We start from the raw sequence: 17,706 nt of genomic DNA on the forward strand, positions 1-17,706 counted from the left end.
GTGCATCGTCTCCAAGTGTTATTCTGGATCTGACTCACTAAGCAATAGATAACGGCGAGGGAAACCCCAGCTCCCGGCCCGGGGACTGTTTTTCAAGCCACCCTTAGATATCTTGTATATAATTTAGAACTTCACTTTTTTCACCATCGAGTGTTCTCCTCTCTCCAAACAGTGTTGCCTGCAAAGACTTTGGGTTCCGTGACGTATTCCACATGCTTAGTAGCATTGCCATACCTGCTTTTATTTTATTTTATTTTATTTTATTTTTTTAACATTAAAATAATTCCTGGCCTTTTTATTTTTTATTTTTCTCATTTTTCCCTATTTTTCTCCTTTTTGTCTTTTTTATCATTATTTTTCTCTTATTTCTTTCATTTTTTCTCTTCTTTTTCCTCTTGCTTCTTTTCTATCTTTTTGTCTTTTTTCTGTTTGTTTTTTTAATATGTGTTTATAACTCCCTTTTTTTTTTCTTTTGCTTCTCTTAATTTTGTTTTTTTTATTATTTTTATTCTGACTTTGTACCCTTTTTTTATCTTTTCTTTTGCTCCTTTCACTTCCCTCTTTTTTTTTTTTTTTTTTTTTTTTTTTTTTTTAATTAAACCGAGTTCCAAAACTCTCCGTGAGAATAACCTGGCAGCTGGGAAAACACGATGATTATTTTTATTTGTTTTGTTGTCGACCCATTGCTTATGGATACAATCAAAGCTGTGAGAAGGGGAAGGTGGGGAGGGGGAGGGGGTGGGAGGGGGTGGGGGAGGACGCATTTCTGCCTTTTCAGCGTGTTCCTGCTCCAGGGCCGGTGGGTTTTATTTCCTGGAGCTCATCCATCGGTAACGTTGTGACATACGATGAATGTGTCGGTCCTAATAAAATCAAACAAACACATACAGAGGCTCCCACACTTCCTTCTCCTTCTCTGGGGGAGTTTGGGGAGGTGCTGAGCTCTTCACTGTGGATATTCCCGTCAGGGTTTTGTTCCTGGGGTGGTTGTTGGAGTTGCTTGTTTGTTTTATGTGGGGTGAGCACCAGAGATTCCCAGAATCCTTGAAAGAGGAGAGGATCCCTGCCCGGGTGTTGGCATCGCCTCTGGATGCAGCTGAGCCCTGAGGTGACGGAGTGGGGAAGGGGAGCAGGTCACCCATGGGCCACCAAAGCGCCCTCCCCGCTCCCAGCCTTCGAAACAGAGGGAGAGCAAGGTGAGTTGGGAGCATCGCAGGTAGCAGAGGGTGAGAACGCTGTCAGGGGTCCTGGTGGGATCAAGTCAGGTCGATCCCCAAAGCTCCCGAGATCCCGCAGCCCGGGAGGCCAGGCGGGATTTACGGGGGGTGGCGAGGGCGAGAAGGGATTAATGCTGCCCCCGCCGCCTCCTCCTCCTCCTCCGCCACTGTCTAATCTCCGCTGGGGCTTCGAGGTCTGACCCTGCTCTGATCGAGGACCGGGATAACCCTGGCTGAGCCGCAGAGGATCCACCCGCGGCTCCCGAAAACCAGGTAGTCAAAATCGCCTTTTTTTTGATACTGTGTTTATTTTTCAGGATCGATGCGTTTATGGGAAGGGTGACTGGGGGTGTTGGACGAGGCTGTGAGGGATGCTGGACGGGATTTTCCACCCTGCTGGCGTGGGAGAGATGAGAATGGGGAGGGTTTGGGGTCCCTGTGCTGTCCCGGGAGGGGGGTGACATTTGACATCGAGGTGCCACCCTTAACCCCAACAGAAGCAATAATAACTGATGAAGAATTGCGCTGCGGGGGGCAGGGCTGTGCCGGACCCCGGGGGGAGGGTCCGTGCGGGGACGGGACACCCACTCGGGGTGTGGTGGGCCCGGCCCCGCCCCCACCTGCCCGGCGCCGCCCCGCTGCCCCCGCGCCCCCCCGGCACCTGCTGCGGCGGCGGCTCGGCCATGGGCGCGCTGCGGCGGGCGGCGCTGGCGCTGGCGGCGCTGCTGGGTGAGCACCGGGGGCTCCGGGCACCGGGGGGACGCCGCAGCACCCGGCGGGTGCGGGAGCACCGGGGCATGCGGGGCTTTGGGGATGCGGAAGGCAGGGATCGGGGGGAACCGCTCGGGACGCGGGGGGACCGGAGGGGCGCCCGGCGGGGCTCGGGAAAAGCGGGATGCACCGGGCGGGACGAGCGAGAGCTTTTGGGACAGCATCGGGCGGGACCCGGAGATACCGAGGGGGTCACCGGGCAGAGTGTGGGAGCAGCCGGAGGCACCTCGGGAGCCCGGCACCGCCAGGCAGGAGCCTGGGAGGCTTTCGGGGGGCACCGGGAAGGACCGTGGGGTACCGGGATGCGGGTCACAACACCCGCCTGGCTCTGTGTCCCCGCTCCCCTACCCACCCCAGCAGGCAGCTTGGCGTGGGGATGAGCGGGGCAATCCATCCCCCTCCCCTTTGAGGAGTGCCCGGAGTGGAGAAAATCTGAGTCTTCCCTGGAAAAGCCATTTGTACCTTGGAGCTGCCAAACAGCCGCTTCCAGCACCCCCAAAACCAAAGTTCCGCCATATGGGGACACACCAGGGACTCTGATGTGAGAGCCCACAGTTCACTCCCTGCGTGGCATTAAGAGGAAAAAATCCATGTTTTCCCTTGTTTACTGGTGCTCCACAGCCGTCCCAGCTGGTTTTGAGATGAGAGGTCTCCAGCCTTCTCTCTCCGTGGATTTTTCCCTTCTTCCACCCCTAATTTCCCACCCTATTTGAGTTTTTTTGGATCTGCCACGGTTGCTCTGAAAGAAAACATCCTTTGACGTTCCCAGCAAAGGAGAGGCCTTTGGAGAAAGGAAACGGCCCCCAAAACAATGGCAGCAGCATTTCCTTCCAGCAGAACACTGGGTGGGGGTCCTGGAGACGCCACTTGTTCCTCCTTGAAGGTTTTTCTTCCTTGATGAAAGTTAATTTAAGCGAGTTGATGTGAGGCTCAGGGGTCGCTCAGCCCTTGAATCCCACCAGGTCACTCCTTTGCCGCATCCTGATGGCATTTTTTGCATGGAATCATGATGGATTCCCACAAGAAAAGTCGTGCTTGAGCCCTGGGATGTGACATCACGGTCACTGACAGCTCAAAAATGCAGCAAAAAGACCCTTTTGAACCTCAAGTGTGTTTTTCCTTTAGTTTTGCTTTCAAGCAATCCTTCCTCGTCCCGTGGGATCCTCCTGGGATTGTGATGGGGAAAAGCAAAATGAGGGATGTTTGCCTCTTCCCAGTCCTGATCCCATCCCATCCCCAATCCCAACTCCTTCCTCAATCCCATCCCAGCCCCATCCCATCTCTATCCCATCCCATCTCCGCCTCTCTCTCCCACACCCAGGGGTGAAGCACGTTTCCATCTATAGCAAAGTCACATATGATTATGGCATTATTTAATTTTTTTTCCCCAAATTTGGTCTCTCTGGAGGATAGGGCACTTTCTGCCTTCCCCCCCCCCCCCCACTGCCCCCGGGGTCGTGAGAAATGCTGCTGTGGATTTTCCCAACGGACACTGCATCTCCTATCTGCCCGTTTATAAATAGTCAAAGTTAAGAGAAGAAAAGGAAAAAAAAAAAAAATCCCAAAAAATTATTTAAAAAAAAAAAAAAAAAAAGGAGGGTGTTGCAGCTCCGAGATGCTCCTTAACCTTTTTCCAAGCTTTTTCAAGGGTCCCTTTTCCGGCCAGATTCCCGCTGTGTATTTTAAATCCCAAGCTTGGTCTTTTGGGATTTAATTTGGGTCTGGGTTTCACATGACTCCAGCGCTTTAATCCTATCAACCGGGGTCATCAAACCCCAAGCACCCCCGGGATTTAATTCCCTGTACAGTTAATGGTTTAGTGACTTGGGGAGGGGGCTGGAGGGGGAGTTTGCTTTTTTGGGGGGTTTAGATAGTGTCAGAGCCAGAAAAAAAGCTTTTTTTGGGGGGTGAAACGATGCCATTTTAGATGAGGATAGGGTGATTGATATCAGCACAGGGATTAATGTTAAGATTGCAGGGATTTAAAGGTGATTTTTTTCCATAGGGAAAAGATTCAAAGGGGAAATTTAAAGCACTTTTTGATTTTTTGCCATGAGAAAATTTGAAGTATTTTGAAATGCTAAATTGTAAGATATTTATTCCGTAACGGGGGGAGGAAAAAAAAAAATACTATATCTATTTTTAAAGGTAAATTTAAGTCTATTTTCTTTCTCCATATGCAAAAAAAATCCCAGCAGATGGGCTGGGGCGGGGGGAAAACACCCGGGCAGGTGTTTAGCTTAGGGCAGCTGGATAAAAATCCAGGTTTTGAGCCCAAAGAGCAGCGGGGGGGGGAGGCTGAGACCCCCCCCGGGCTCGTATGAGCACCGCGAGCGGCTTAATTTTTTCGATCTGGTTAAAGCATTAGAGGATTTGGAACGTCGAGGTGGCCAAAGCCAGAGCTGTGCCAGGGGGTTCTGTCCCGTGCTGCTGCTCCACACCCGGAGCCTGCAGCTCCTTTAGGGGCACATCTGCCCCAGCTGGGGAGTTTGGGTGGATGCTGCAAGAAAAGGGATTTGGGGAGGGAGCAGGTCTGGGTCCATCTCCCTGTCCCTGATACACCGCGGGGAGATGGTGGAGCCGGGATCTCCTGCTGCCACAGGGGTTTCAGGGATGACAGAGCAAAGCTGCTGCCCCAGAGCACAATTAACAATTAAGATAATTAACCTAGTCATCATTGAGTTAACACAGGAGCTTTGAGGCACACGGGGCTGTTTTAATGCCTTGGGTGTGATGGGAAACCTCTGGCTGGTGCCAGAGCATCTTTTCCCTTCTGGAACCTGGATTTCCCCAGGAATCCCCAACACCCTTTGGCCCAGGACCTTTTCTGTGCCCAAAAAGTCATGCTGGTGGAGAAGGCAGGATGAAAAATCTGGATTTTCCCAGATGTTGGGGATGCACAAGGGTGCAGAAGCTGTGGAGTCATTTATTAATGAACTATATTATGAATAATATTCTATTATCATTATCATCATTATACTTACTATCACTCTTTTATTACTATTGTAATCTTACTATGATAATAATTTTTATTATAATTATAATCACTGTTATAATTGTTATTGTAAGTATTATATCTCTCACAATTATTTTTTTTAAATTACAATTATTCTATAAGGTCTATTACCTGTTACCTCTAGTATTTCGAATAGAAATTACAATGCACTTATTGAGTATAATCTATTTTATTCTAGATTATCACAATTTAACACACTTTTGTAGTAATGGAGGATCTGGGCTAAAAACACCTGGATTTTTGCAGCTGTTGGGAATGCAGGGAGGTTTAGGGGCTGTGCCATCTGCATAATTAATTAACATTAGTATTAGTATAAGTATTAGCATATTATTATGACTGTTATCATTATTGTATTGGAATAATTGTTACAATTATTATAAGCACTATTACAATAATTTTATTATCATTATTAATATCACTTTTATCATGATTATTCCCACTTCTAAAATTATTATTCTCACTTTGATCATTACTCACCTTATTCTGAGCACTATTATCCCTATTCTTATAAAAATATACCTATATTTATAACCATTATAAATTACATGTTCTCAATGGTCTATTTTGTTCTGGAAATTCCAATTTAATGAGTCGCCATCCCGTATCTCTTTCCACGTTCTCTAAATTTAATACAATTATCTGTATAATTACATATAAATACACTATAATTACCATTATTTTCCCCATACTGTCTATTGGATCTGATACCACAGCTTTATATTGTTAATAAATAATATTATCAATGATTTGGGACCTGCAGGCGCCTCCAGCATCTCCCCCCCTCCCCAAACCCTCCAGGATTTAAAGGTTTATGTTCTTAGCCTGAGTGAGCTATTTTTATGCATCCTCACCAGACTGGGCCTTATTTCTCCCAGTTTTTCACCAGAGAAAGGAAATTTAATTATTTTTTTTTTAATTCCTGAGAAGACTTATCAGCCAGAGCAGAGTTTCCTGCCTGGAGCTGGAAGGCTCCGTCCGGAAATGGCACCAATGCCTTGCCAGGAGGGGGATGAACGGATGAGGGAGGAGGCTAAAAATACCCCCCAGCGCCCTGTTTTCCTCTTCCCACCCTGGAAAAATCCAATTAAAACCTCTGAGCTCTTAAGGGAAAGTGAGAGGGTATTGAAAGCTCCCGAAATCCTTCAAAGCCAGGGGTTTTCCCCCCAAGCTGAGGGTTTGGGATGATGGGGTAGCACCATCCTTTCCCCAGTGTGAAGCATCCCTGGGGCACTGGGAGCAGGGCCAGCCGGGGTCATGGATCGATGGGGGATGCAGGGATGGAGCTGCTGGGATGCAGAGCCTCAGTGATGTTCCCTGGGGAAAACAAACCAGCCCCAGCACGAGCTCAGCCTCGCCTGAGCCGATTAATTCCGTGGCTGAGCCTCACGGGCAAAGCTGGGGAGTGATCTTCCCCCAGGAGCTGAGCATCCCTCTCTGTGGTACCCACTCCTACCCCATCACCTCCTCCACTGGGGCTTGGGGGGATGCTGGGATGGGACATTTGGGGCACCAGAGGAAGCCACTCATGGATTATCCCAGTTTAGTGCTGGCAGCAGAAAGGGGGGATACCGGGGTGCTGGAGGAACTTTGTGGGGTGCATATGGGAGAGCCCTACAGATAAATCCCATGGGATGTGGTGCAGCACCATGGGGGACTGGGAGTACCCCAGCACTGAGCTGAGGGAGTGTGCTGTCTGCCTCTCTCCTGGGAGGGGGAATTGGGCCTTAGGAATTCCTGAGCTGAGTGTGGGGCGGAACTGGGATGGGAGGGAGCAGCAACGTCCTGCATCCTCTGGAGCAGGCAAAAAGCCCTTCCTGTGGCAGGGAAGGAGGCAGAATGTTCTCCTGGCCCAGCTTCCTGCTGATAACCTGGGATTGTTGTTTTGTCTTGGGAATGGGGTTTTTTCTCACAGTCGGTGAGGTTTTGTAGAGAAGTGGCAGCTGGGGTTGAGTCATTTCCTGGTTTCTTCCCTCTCCCATGGGCAGGTGTCTCCTTGGCCGTGCTGGAGGTGCATGTGGGGACCAGCCTGGTGTTCTCCGTGGAGGGGCAGCAGGCAGTGCTGCCTGCCTGGTACACCAGCCACTCCCAGAACAAGCCCTACGTCAGCTGGATGCTGAACAAGAATCCCAGTCCCTCCCAGGTGAGAAGAGGGCGGGGGCTGCTGGGCAGGAGATGGAGGGGGCCAAGCTGGGAGGTGACCGTGGAGGAGGTGCTGGTGGTGCCCATGATGGGGGGAAGATTAGTGCCCACTGTGTGATGCTCATGATGGGATGACACTGGTGGTGCCCATGCAGGGAAGATGCCCACAGTGGGTAAGTCCCCATGGTAGGGATGTGGTGTCTATGGTAAGGATGTGGTGCCCATGATGGGGAGATGCTCATGGTGGGGACGTGCTCATGGGGAGATGTGTGTGGTTCCCACAGTGGGGGCATGCTTGTGGTGCCCTTGGTGGAGAGTTGGCCCATGATGGGGTGAAGTTCGTGGCACCCACCATGGGGAGGTGACCACTGTTAGGGACATGCTCATGGTGCCCATGATGGGGACATCCCTGTGGTGCCATCCCATGGGGAGCTGTGTGTAGCACCCATGATGGGGTGGTGTCCACGATGGGAAAGCTCATGGTGCCCACCATGGGGGAATGCCCTTGTTGGAGGTTGCTCATGGTAATGTGTAAATGCCCATGATGAGGTCATGCCCACAATGCCTGCAGCAGAGATGTGCTTGTGGTGCCCACAGCAGGTAGAGAAACAAGATAGGGAGAGATCCAAGATGGGCAGATGACTGTACAGGGAGGTGTTTGTGATGGTGGGAGATGATTGTGGTCCTCATGATCAGGAGGTGCCCATGGTCAGGAGGTGCTCAATGTGCCAGTGAGGGGAGATGCCCACACTGGGGCATGCACAGGGTGCTCACAATAGGGAGCTGCTTGTTGTGCTCACAATGGGGAGTTACCCATGGTGGGGAGATGGTCACACAATGGGGGCACTACTTGTGGTGCCCCTGCTGAGGAGATGCTTGTGGTGGGACAGTTCCTCATGGTGCCCATGCCAGGGGTATTTGTGCCTGTGGTGGGGAGCTGCCTCCAGTTCCCCTGTCCAGGATGCTCAGGGCAGGTGAGGCTGGAGGATTCATACAGCAACCACTACTCTACAAAATTTAGGATTTGGGTTTTTTTCCTCTCCAGCAACACCTTCCAAAAGTGAAAACGTTTTTTTTTTTTCCTGTGCAGATCCTGTCCTACCTGGGCGGGAAGGTGAAGGTGGAGGAGACAGAACTGAAGCCACGCATAGGGTTCCTGTACGACATCTTCAGCCACAACATCTCGGTGTTCATCAACGCCACCCGCGAGCAGGACTCAGGGCAGTACATGTGCTCCGTCAACGTGGAGGATGACACCATCAGGTTGGACAAGAACATCGGCGTCATCAACCTCACCGTCCTGGGTAAGGCTCTGCCAGTGTCCCCGGGGGCTCCCGTGGGGGCCCTGGGGACTGACCCCCGCCGTGCCCGCAGTGCCGCCGGCCGTGCCCACCTGCCGCCTGCACGGCAGCGCCGTCGTGGGTGCCAACGTCACCTTGATCTGCTCCTCCAACAAGGGGAAACCCTCGCCCATGTACCAGTGGCAGAGAGAGCCGCCCACCCTGCAGGTCTTCTTTCCCCCTGCACAGGGTAAGTGGCACCAGCGTGGGGCTGGGGAGTGGGGATGGGATATCCTGACAAGATTCAGCTGGTTTCGTCCTCTTAACCGCTTCCTGCACCAGAAGGTGGAGGGTGTGGGGGTGGCTGTGAGGCAGCACCCAAATTTCTCACCTGCAGACAGGGCCAGGGGCACCCTCAAGCTGACCAACCTCACCCTGGAAATGTCGGGGGTCTACGTCTGCAGGGCTGAAAACCAAGCGGGTTCTAAGAACTGCAGCATTGTCCTGGAGGTACACTCAAGTGAGTACGTGTCCACAGGGCCGGGGAGGGGGACACATGAGATGTGGGAATAAGGGAATAAGGGAATCTCTGTCTCTCTCTGGCAGCAAACACCAAAGCAGTCATTGCTGCTGCCGTGCTGGGCTCCCTGGGTGCCCTTGCCACCATCATCTTCTTTGCCCAGAAGATTGTTGGCTACAGGAGGAAAAAACGTGACAGCCAGGAGGAGGGAGCCAACGAGATCAAGTGAGGCACTCTTCCTGTGGAGGGGGATCAAATCATCTTTAGGTTTCAGGGTTAACAGGTCAGGAGGGTGTTTCCACCTTTGGACTGTCATTTCTCATGTTCACAGTTAGTAGTGGAGAAGAGTTCTTGATCTCTGGCCAGTCATCAGTATGCTCCAGAGGTAACAATCAGGAGGGAAAATTTCCACCTCTGGCCAGTTGTCATTAGGTTTCAGAGTTAACTAAGGCATTTTCCACCTCTATTTTCCCCTTTCCCTTTTTTCCTTCTCTTTGGGGGTGCAGGATATCTGCAGAAGCTCAGGGCACACTGGGTGGGGAATGGAAGGGCTCATCTCTCTGACACTCCCCCCTTGGCAGGGAAGACGCCGTGGCACCCAAAACCCCGACGTGGGCGAGGCGGCCGGCTCCAGACACCATGTCCAAAACCAGCACGCTGTCCTCCATCGCCGGCGGCCGGCAGCCCTACGGAGCCCGAGCGCCGTCCGACACCGCCTCCATCCTCACCAGCACCGGCAGCTACCGCGGCCCCCCGCCCCGGGGAGGGGCGCGGCCCCCCAGCCTCTCACCCCCTGCCGTTAACGGGACCCCCCGGCGCCGCCAGGACCCTCCCGCGGGGTCGCTGCCCCCCTCCAGCCTGGCACGAGCCGGTGCCGTTCCTGTCATGGTGCCAGCACAGAGCCGGGCTGGCTCCTTGGTGTGAGCACCCCCCAAAAAAACAGGGGTGCCCACAGCCAGCCCACCCCACTCCCTGCTTCCTGGGGTGGTTTTGTCCCTCTTTGGGTTTCCTTTTCTTTTGAACAGATGCCTCGAGCAGCTGGACTCATCGTGGGCGTGTTTAATGGGTGCAGGGGCTCTCTGGGTTTGGAGGGACCGAGTCTCCCCATAAATATCACCCCCCAAACCAGCCCCAGCTCTGCCTCAGGGGGGTCCCTTTCTTATTATTTTTTTTCTATATCTATATATCAGGTGAAATGAGGGATTTTTCATAAAAGAGCATTAAAGGTGGGAGGGTGGGTGATGTGGCCACACACACACACACACACACACACACTTTTTTTAGGGGTTTTCTGATTAAAAGCTGCTGCGCTGCCCAGCACCGGCGCTTTGGGTGAGTTTGTGCGGATTTCGAGGTGGGGAGGGATGTCCCACGACCTTCTGGGTGATGTCATAGGGCAGGGTGATGTCACAGTGCACCAGCCAAGGTTGTCAGGGTGAGGTGACATCATGATGCCCGTGTTGTCACACCCCGTGACCGTGATGTCACACCCTGTATCAGGAGGTATGATGTCACAATGAGTGTGTGACATCACAGCACATAACTGATGCCTGCATGATGCCATACAGGCATGTCACATGTCCATCAGGGATGTCATGTGCACCTGCATGATGTCACACCCACTGTCACACCTAGCAGTGATGTCACACACAACAGAATGATGTCACTCCAGCCACCACACACACCTGTATGGCATCATACATCCAGCAGTGACATTACACACACCTGTATGATGTCACAGCAGCCATCACCTGTCCAGTAGTGACATCACCACCCATCTCATGCCAGCACCTCACAAGTCATGTCCTGCCCACAAGTGATGTCACACCACACCCTGTGCACCAGCGTGATGTCACGCCAGCTGTCACACGCCTGGCAGTGATGTCACACGTGCCTGTATGATGTCACATGTACACATGGGAGATCACTGCTGGGCCCCACCTGCCCCACACCCCTCCCCCTGCCCGCTGTGACCTCACCGCTCTGCTGGTGACATCGAAAGGCTCCGAGGACAGCCCGGGGCTCTGGCAGGGGCGTTTATTGGGGCGGGGGGTGTCTGGGCTGGAGGGGGGCAGCCAGGGCCAGGGGCAGGGCCTGGCTGTGGGGGGACCCCGGGGGATGCATGCTGGGGACTGGGGGTGAAGCGGGGGCTCCTGGGCCTCGGCGGGCGGCGGCGGGAGGGGGTCGGTGGTGAGGGGGATCCGCTGAGCAGCTGGTGGCCCCTGCAAGCAAGGAGAGAGAGAGTGGTCAGCTTGGGTCTGCCCTGCTGTACCCTGTGCCTGCCTGTACCCTGTGCCTGCCTGCACCCTGCACCCTGTGCCTGCCTGTACCCTGCACCCTGTGCCTGCCTGCACCCTGTGCCTGCCTGCACCCTGCACCCTGTGCCTGCCTGTGCCCTGCACCCTGTGCCTGCCTGTACCCTGCACCCTGTGCCTGCCTGCACCCTGTGTCTGCCTGCACCCTGCACCCTGTGCCTGCCTGTACCCTGAACCCTGTGCCCTGCCTGCACCCTGTGCCTGCCTGTGCCCTGCACCCTGTGCCTGCCTGTACCCTGAACCCTGTGCCCTGCCTGAACCCTGTGCCTGCCTGTGCCCTGCACCCTGTGCCTGCCTGCACCCTGTGTCTGCCTGCACCCTGCACCCTGTGCCTGCCTGCACCCTGTGCCTACCTGCACCCTGCATCCTGTGCCTGCCTGCACCCTGCACCCTGTGCCTGCCTGTACCCTCTGCCTGCCTGCACCCTGTGCCTACCTGCACCCTGCATCCTGTGCCTGCCTGTACCCTGCACCCTGTGCCCTGCCTGCACCCTGTGCCTGCCTGCACCCTGTGCTTGTCTGTACCCTGCATCCTGTGCCTGCCTGTGCCCTGCACCCTGTGTCTGCCTGCACTCTGCATCCTGTGCCTGCCTGCACCCTGCACCCTGTGCCTGTCTGTACCCTGCACCCTGTGTCTGCCTGCATCCTGCATCCTGTGCCTGCCTGTACCCTGAACCCTGTGCCTGCCTGCACCCTGTGCCTGCCTGCACCCTGTGCCTGCCTGCACCCTGTGCCTGTCTGTGCCCTGCACCCTGTGCCTGCCTGTGCCCTGCATCCTGTGCCTGCCTGTACCCTCTGCCTTCCTGTGCCCTCTGCCCTGCTGTACCCTGGGCCTGCCTGTGCCCTGCCTGTGCCCTGTGCTTGCCTGCACCTGGAGTGCTCTCTGTACCCTGTGCTTGCCTGTGCCCTTCACCCTGTGCCTGCCTATACCCTGTGACCTATGCCTGCCTGTGCCCTGCCTGTACCCAGAGTCCTCTCTGCACCCTGTGTCTGCCTGTACCCTGTGCCCTGTCTGCACCTTTAGTGCTCTCTGTACCCGGTGCCTGCCTGTACCCTGTGCCCTGAGCCTTGCCTGTACCCTGTGCCCTGTCTGTACCTTTAATCCTCTCTGCACCCTGTGCCTGCCTGCACCCTGAACCCTTCACCCTGCCTGCACCCTGCACCCTGAACCCTTCACCCTGCCTGTACCTTGCACCCTGTGCCCTGTCTACACCTTGAGCACTGCCTGCACCTGTGCTTTGGCTGCAGCCTGCCAGTGCCCTGCCTGCACGCTGCCTGTACCTTGTCTGCACTCTGTGCCTTCACCTGCACCCTGCCCTCCCCCTGCCTGCACCCTGCTCATGTGCTGCTCCTGCAGCCTGCACCCTGTCCATGCCCTCCTCCTGCCCACACCCTGCCTGTGCCCTACTTGCAGCCCGCCCACACTCTGCCTGCACTCTTGTCCTGCCTCCACTGCTGCCCACACTCTGCTCTCATCCAGCCCAGGAACCTGGGGGGGACCTCAGCCTGCACTGCCCTAGGCAGAGCACTGTGGCAGAAGGAGGAGAACCTGGCTCCCCTGCTGCCAACCTGCTCAGCCTCCCTAGCAAGGCATCCCAAAGGAACCTCTGGGCCCTAAGAAGCTGCACAGCAACTCCACTTGGCAGCTGCCTCCCCACTGCAGCCCTGTGACATCCTCACTGCAGCCCCAGTGCAGCCTCAGTGCATTTTCATTCAATCCTCACTGCAGCCCCATTGAATCCCCACTGCATCTTCAGTTCATTCCCACTGCATCCTCACTGAATCTCTGCTGCTTCCCCACTGCATGACCATTACATCCCCACCACATCCTCACTGCATCCCCTTTGCAGCCTCACTGCAGTCTCACTGTGTTTCTGCATTTTCCCTACTGGATCTCCAAAAAACCTTCACTGCATCCTCAGTTCATTCTCATCCCAGCCCCACTGAATTCACTCTCCATCCTCAGTGCATGCTCACTGCAGTCACTGAATCTCCAGTGCATTCTCACTGCATCCCCATTGCATCCCCAGTTCTGTTCCCACTGTACCTTCAGTTCATCCCCACTGTGTCCCAGCTGAGTTCCAGTTCCATTCCCACTGTACCCTCAGTTCTTCCCACTGCAGCCCTGTTGAGTCCCCACCGCATCCTCACTGCATCTTTCTCTTCCTCCGCACTGCATCCCCGCTTCAGTTCATCCCCACCGCATCTTCACTAAATCCCACTGCATTGCTCCTCCACCCTCACTGCACCCCAGTTCCATCCCAGTTCCATCCCAGTCTCATCCCAGCTGCATCTCCAGCAGCCCCGTTCGCTCACGTGGCCGAGCCGGCAGCGCTCCCTCCCGCCGCTAACCCCGGGCCAGCCCCGCCGGTACCCGGGGCCGCCCCGCGCTCCCGGCACCGGCTCGGCTCGGGGCACGGCCCGGGCACGGCGCAGCCACCACCCGGCCCCCGGTGCCACGCGGCCTCGGCACCGTGGGCGCTTTTTAAATTTACCTTTTCCTGCCAGGAGACTGTGACACAGGCTTTTAAAAATAGCATGTGCTGAGGCGAGGCGCTCGGGGTGGTGTTGCTAAGGGAGAGATTCAATCCAAATCTAGGGCTGCGCCTTCCCATCCTACTTCCCATCCTTCCCAACTACTACGGCGCGCACCCAAAATTAGGGCAAGGCAGGGGCTGCCTGCCTATGTGTTTCCATCTCCTGGGAGGAAAAACCCCTTCTCCACCTTGAATCAGTGTGGGGAAGGTTATTCCATCCCAAATCCGCACAAGAAAGGTTGCTCCATCCCAAATCCGCACAAGAAAGGTTGCTCCATCCCAAATCTGTGCAGTGAATGATGCTCCATCCCAAATCAGCTTGGGGAAGGATGCTCCATCCCAAATCTGCACAGGAGAGGATATTCCATCCCAAACCTGCACAGGGAAGGATTCTCCATCCCAAATCTGTGCAGGGAAGGATGCTCCATCCCAAATCTGCAGAGGGAAGGATGCTCCATCCCAAATCAACTTGGGGAAGAATGCTCCATCCCAAATCTGTGCAGGGAAGGATGCTCCATCCCAAATCAGCTTGGGGAAGGATGCTCCATCCCAAAACAGCTTGGGGAAGGATGCTCCATCCCAAATCAGCCCGGCACAGGACACTCAGAGCAGCCTCCTTACAGAACTGACCCGGTTTTGGGGCGGGCAGCGCTGTCGGGTGTACCTAGTCGCCGTTGCGGAGGTCGCCGCCGCGGGTGCTGTTGGCGCACTCGGCGTCCTTGGTTTTCCGATCAATCTCACCCCCTTTGATCTTCTTGCGGGTCATATGGCCACGGAAACTGGCCTGGATCTTGGCAGCTGCCGCGTTGGCATCAGGATCGTCCAAAGGGATGTCCAGGATGTCCTCGTCCAGCTTTGTGCAGGCTCCCTCCTGATGGTGGCAAGGGCAGGGTTACAGCCGGTGGGACCTCAAACAGCACAGCCCCCTCCCCAAATGATCCACTCAAAAATGTCTTAAATGAGCCCCTGTTCTAAAAATTAGGGGGAGGGCTGCTAAAAATTAGGTTTTCTCATTAAAATTAGGCTCCTTTGCTAAAAATGAGGGGGTTTGCTAAAAATCAGGATCTCTTGCAGGTGTCTTGGGGAAATGGCAACCAAAGCTGCAGGTTCCTGCTCATCCCTAAATCCCACCCAGGATCACACGGCTGCATCCAGCCAGGGTTATCATGCAGGGACAGGAGAATCCATGGGAGCAGAGGAGGGGTTCTGGGGGGTATTTTTGGCACGGGGCTGGGGTCATCCTGTACAAAATGAGCTGGTCGTGCCTCAGTTTCTCTTTCCCTCGTAGCCTGTTGCATCCTCCTGCAGCCCTCCTCAGGGCTTTGGTTGAAAACACCAGGAAATTTGGGAAAGGAGTGATGCCAGAAGGGAGAAAAAGCCCTGCCAAGGACAAATCACTGTAACCCTACTGCCACATCCAACCAGATCAGTTTGACTCAGCACCAAATTCAACAGTGAAAAAAAAAAACCAACCCAAAATCCCAAAAACATGGGAAAATGAAATGAGGTGGAAATGAGTTGGCACTGGATGATCCAGTGCTGGCAGCTGTGGGGGTGAAGTATTTGTGCTGCCCCACGAGCACTTGAAAGGACTTAAAGGAGTTCTGGGGGGCTTTTTTGGAAGCTGTAGATTTGGGAGGGGGAGGAATCTCATCCCATTGGAGTGTGCCATGACTCCACGAAGTTGCTCGGGTTGTTTTACCATTGTGAAAGGTGAGGATGGGTCCAAGGTGGAAATGATATGTCCAGGGTGGAAATGTTATAGCCAGAGCTGGAAATCCTATATCCAGGGGAGAAATCCTATAGCTAGGGGAAGGAAATCCTATATCTAGGAAAGAAAGCCTATATTCAGGAGAGAAATCCTATATATGTGGAGGTGGGGGAGCATAACCTATAAGCAGGGGAGAAATCCTATATACGGGTGGGAGAAACCTATATCCAGGGGAGAAATACTATATCTGGAGAAGGGAATCCTATAGTCAAGAAAGAAAACCTATACATGGAGGGGTATATCCTATATCCAGGTGAGAAATCCTATATCCAAGAGAGAAATCCTATATTAGGAGAGAGGAAATCCTATATCCAGGGGAGAAATACCATATACAGGTGGAGGAAATCTATATATGCAGGTGCATTTCCTATATCCAGGGGAGAAATCCTATATTCCATGAAGAAATCCTACATACAGGTGGCAGAAATCTATATCCGAGTTGGGAAATCATGTATACAGCTAGGAAGAAAAAACATATATTCAGGGGAAAAATCCTATATCCAGGGGAGACATCCCATATTACGGGTAGAAAATCTATAAACAGGGGGCCATATCCTATATTGACAGGAGAAATCCTACATCCAGTGGAAAAACACCATATCCATTGGGTGAAAACCTCTATGCAGCTGATGAAAACTTGTATCTAAGGGAGAAATCCTATATTCAGACGGAGAAATCCTACATATCAGAGAAAAAGTCCTATTCACGGGGGAGAAATCCTATATCCAAACCAGATAAATCCCATATCCAGGGTGGGCTTTGCCTCTCTGGAGGTGCCCAGGAGGAGAGATGGGGGCTTTTCCCTGTGCTGCTGTCTTAGCAGGAGGGGGAAAACGGGGGGAAAAGTGGGGAAAGGGGGAAAAAAACGGGAAAGGGGAAAGAAAAAGGGAAAAGGGGAAGGAAGAGGAGGAAAGCAGAAGGAAGAGGGGAGAAAGGGCAGGAAAAGTCAGGGGATCAGGGGGAAAGGGGAAAAGGATGTGGTTTTCTCCCCCAGACGGCTGGTGGCCAGGAGGGAGGGGAGTTCATCCTCGGTGTAGAGAGAACCCCAGTTAAGCCCTTGGTCCATTCACAAACCCCGATCCCACCTGTAGAGCAATTGTGGGGTGGGGGGAAGAAAAAGCTAAATAAAAGCTGGGTGCGAGGACAGGGGGCTTTCCCTCAGTGAGCTGTGGGGTGCAGATGCTGCGGCCCCGGTGGGATGGATTCCGAACTGGTGTGGAGGCAGCAGTGGGGATTTGGGGAGCCTGGGGGGGGGGGGGGGGGTCGCGGAGTTGTTGAGCTCTTGGTGGGTGCAGCACCCATCGCCCCCCCCGCCCCCACCACCCCAAAGCCCCCGGCCGCCCCCAGCCCGGAGCAGCGATGAGGGATTGAAGGCAGAGCGGGCGCCGGGGGTCGGGAAGGGGCACCTACATTGCAGCAGTCCATGGCGGAGGGCGGGTGGGCGGCCAGCGGCGGGCAGGGGCTCCGGCAGGATCGCGCTTCCCCGCAGCTCTCCCAGCGCAGGTGGCAAGTTGAGCGGAGCCGCTTGCCTACGTAATGCGCTTTCCTCCGGGCGAGCCTATCAGCCCGACACCCCTGCCAGGCTTTTGGGGGGGGAAGGAGGGGTGCCTTATTTTTTTTTCTCCCTCTCTCCTCTTTTTTTTTTTTTTTTTTTTTTTTTTTTTTTTTTTTTTTATTTTTTTTTTTTATTTTCCCTCCTCCAATTTTATTTCGCAGCCTCCAACTCCCTCCTAACACTTAAAGGAGCCGGCAGCTCGCTTTGGAGTTTCGTGGAACACAACATCACATGCAGAGGATGCGAGCCAAGATATGATGAGTCTTGCCTTCAGCGTGGAGGGTTTTTTGGGGGGCAAAGCTACAACAAGTGGGGATAGTGGGTTCATTCTGGGGGGGTACATGACCCACAGTGGTGCTGGAGGCAAGTTTTGCCCCACAAGTTGATTTGCACGGGGATAAAAAACCTTCTCGACCTACTTAGGACTTGGTCCTGAAGGAGAGTGAGGATGAGGATGGCAAGGATGAAGATGGTGAGGAAGGGTGGGCATGGTGGGACACAGCGTCCCACCGAGCACCTGCAGAACCCCGGGGGTGATGTGCACAGCTGCAGGCTCCAGGCAGAGGAGTGGGCTCCACTTCTGGGG

The 17,706-nt window shown here is 54.0% G+C and overlaps 2 protein-coding genes across 4 annotated transcripts; one reads left to right on the plus strand and one right to left on the minus strand.

The window, feature by feature from the left end:
• The first annotated feature begins 994 nt into the window (after positions 1–994).
• On the plus strand, positions 995–10,268 carry LOC306812253 (endothelial cell-selective adhesion molecule-like). Of its 3 annotated transcripts, none has more exons than XM_079326692.1 (7): positions 995–1,196; positions 6,990–7,144; positions 8,234–8,447; positions 8,518–8,673; positions 8,821–8,943; positions 9,030–9,168; positions 9,525–10,268. In XM_079326692.1, the coding sequence occupies exons 1-7, from the start codon at positions 1,091–1,093 to the stop codon at positions 9,865–9,867; spliced, it is 1,236 nt and encodes a 411-aa protein (XP_079182818.1). In that variant the 5' UTR covers positions 995–1,090; the 3' UTR covers positions 9,868–10,268. The 3 variants fall into 3 exon arrangements, with proteins under 3 accessions (XP_079182818.1, XP_079182819.1, XP_079182817.1); XM_079326693.1 differs by lacking the exon at positions 995–1,196 and adding an exon at positions 1,398–1,490; XM_079326691.1 differs by lacking the exon at positions 995–1,196 and adding an exon at positions 1,797–1,946.
• A 675-nt stretch (positions 10,269–10,943) lies between these two features.
• NRGN (neurogranin) lies at positions 10,944–17,205 on the minus strand. The gene is made up of 3 exons (XM_079326714.1): positions 16,976–17,205; positions 14,459–14,665; positions 10,944–11,165 (listed from the first exon to the last, which is right to left on the minus strand). The coding sequence occupies exons 1-2, from the start codon at positions 16,988–16,990 to the stop codon at positions 14,459–14,461; spliced, it is 222 nt and encodes a 73-aa protein (XP_079182840.1). The 5' UTR covers positions 16,991–17,205; the 3' UTR covers positions 10,944–11,165.
• Between the last annotated feature and the right edge of the window lie 501 nt (positions 17,206–17,706).

Source organism: Erithacus rubecula (assembly GCF_903797595.1).
Source record: "Erithacus rubecula genome assembly, chromosome: 25".
NCBI classification, from domain to species: Eukaryota; Metazoa; Chordata; class Aves; order Passeriformes; family Muscicapidae; genus Erithacus; species Erithacus rubecula.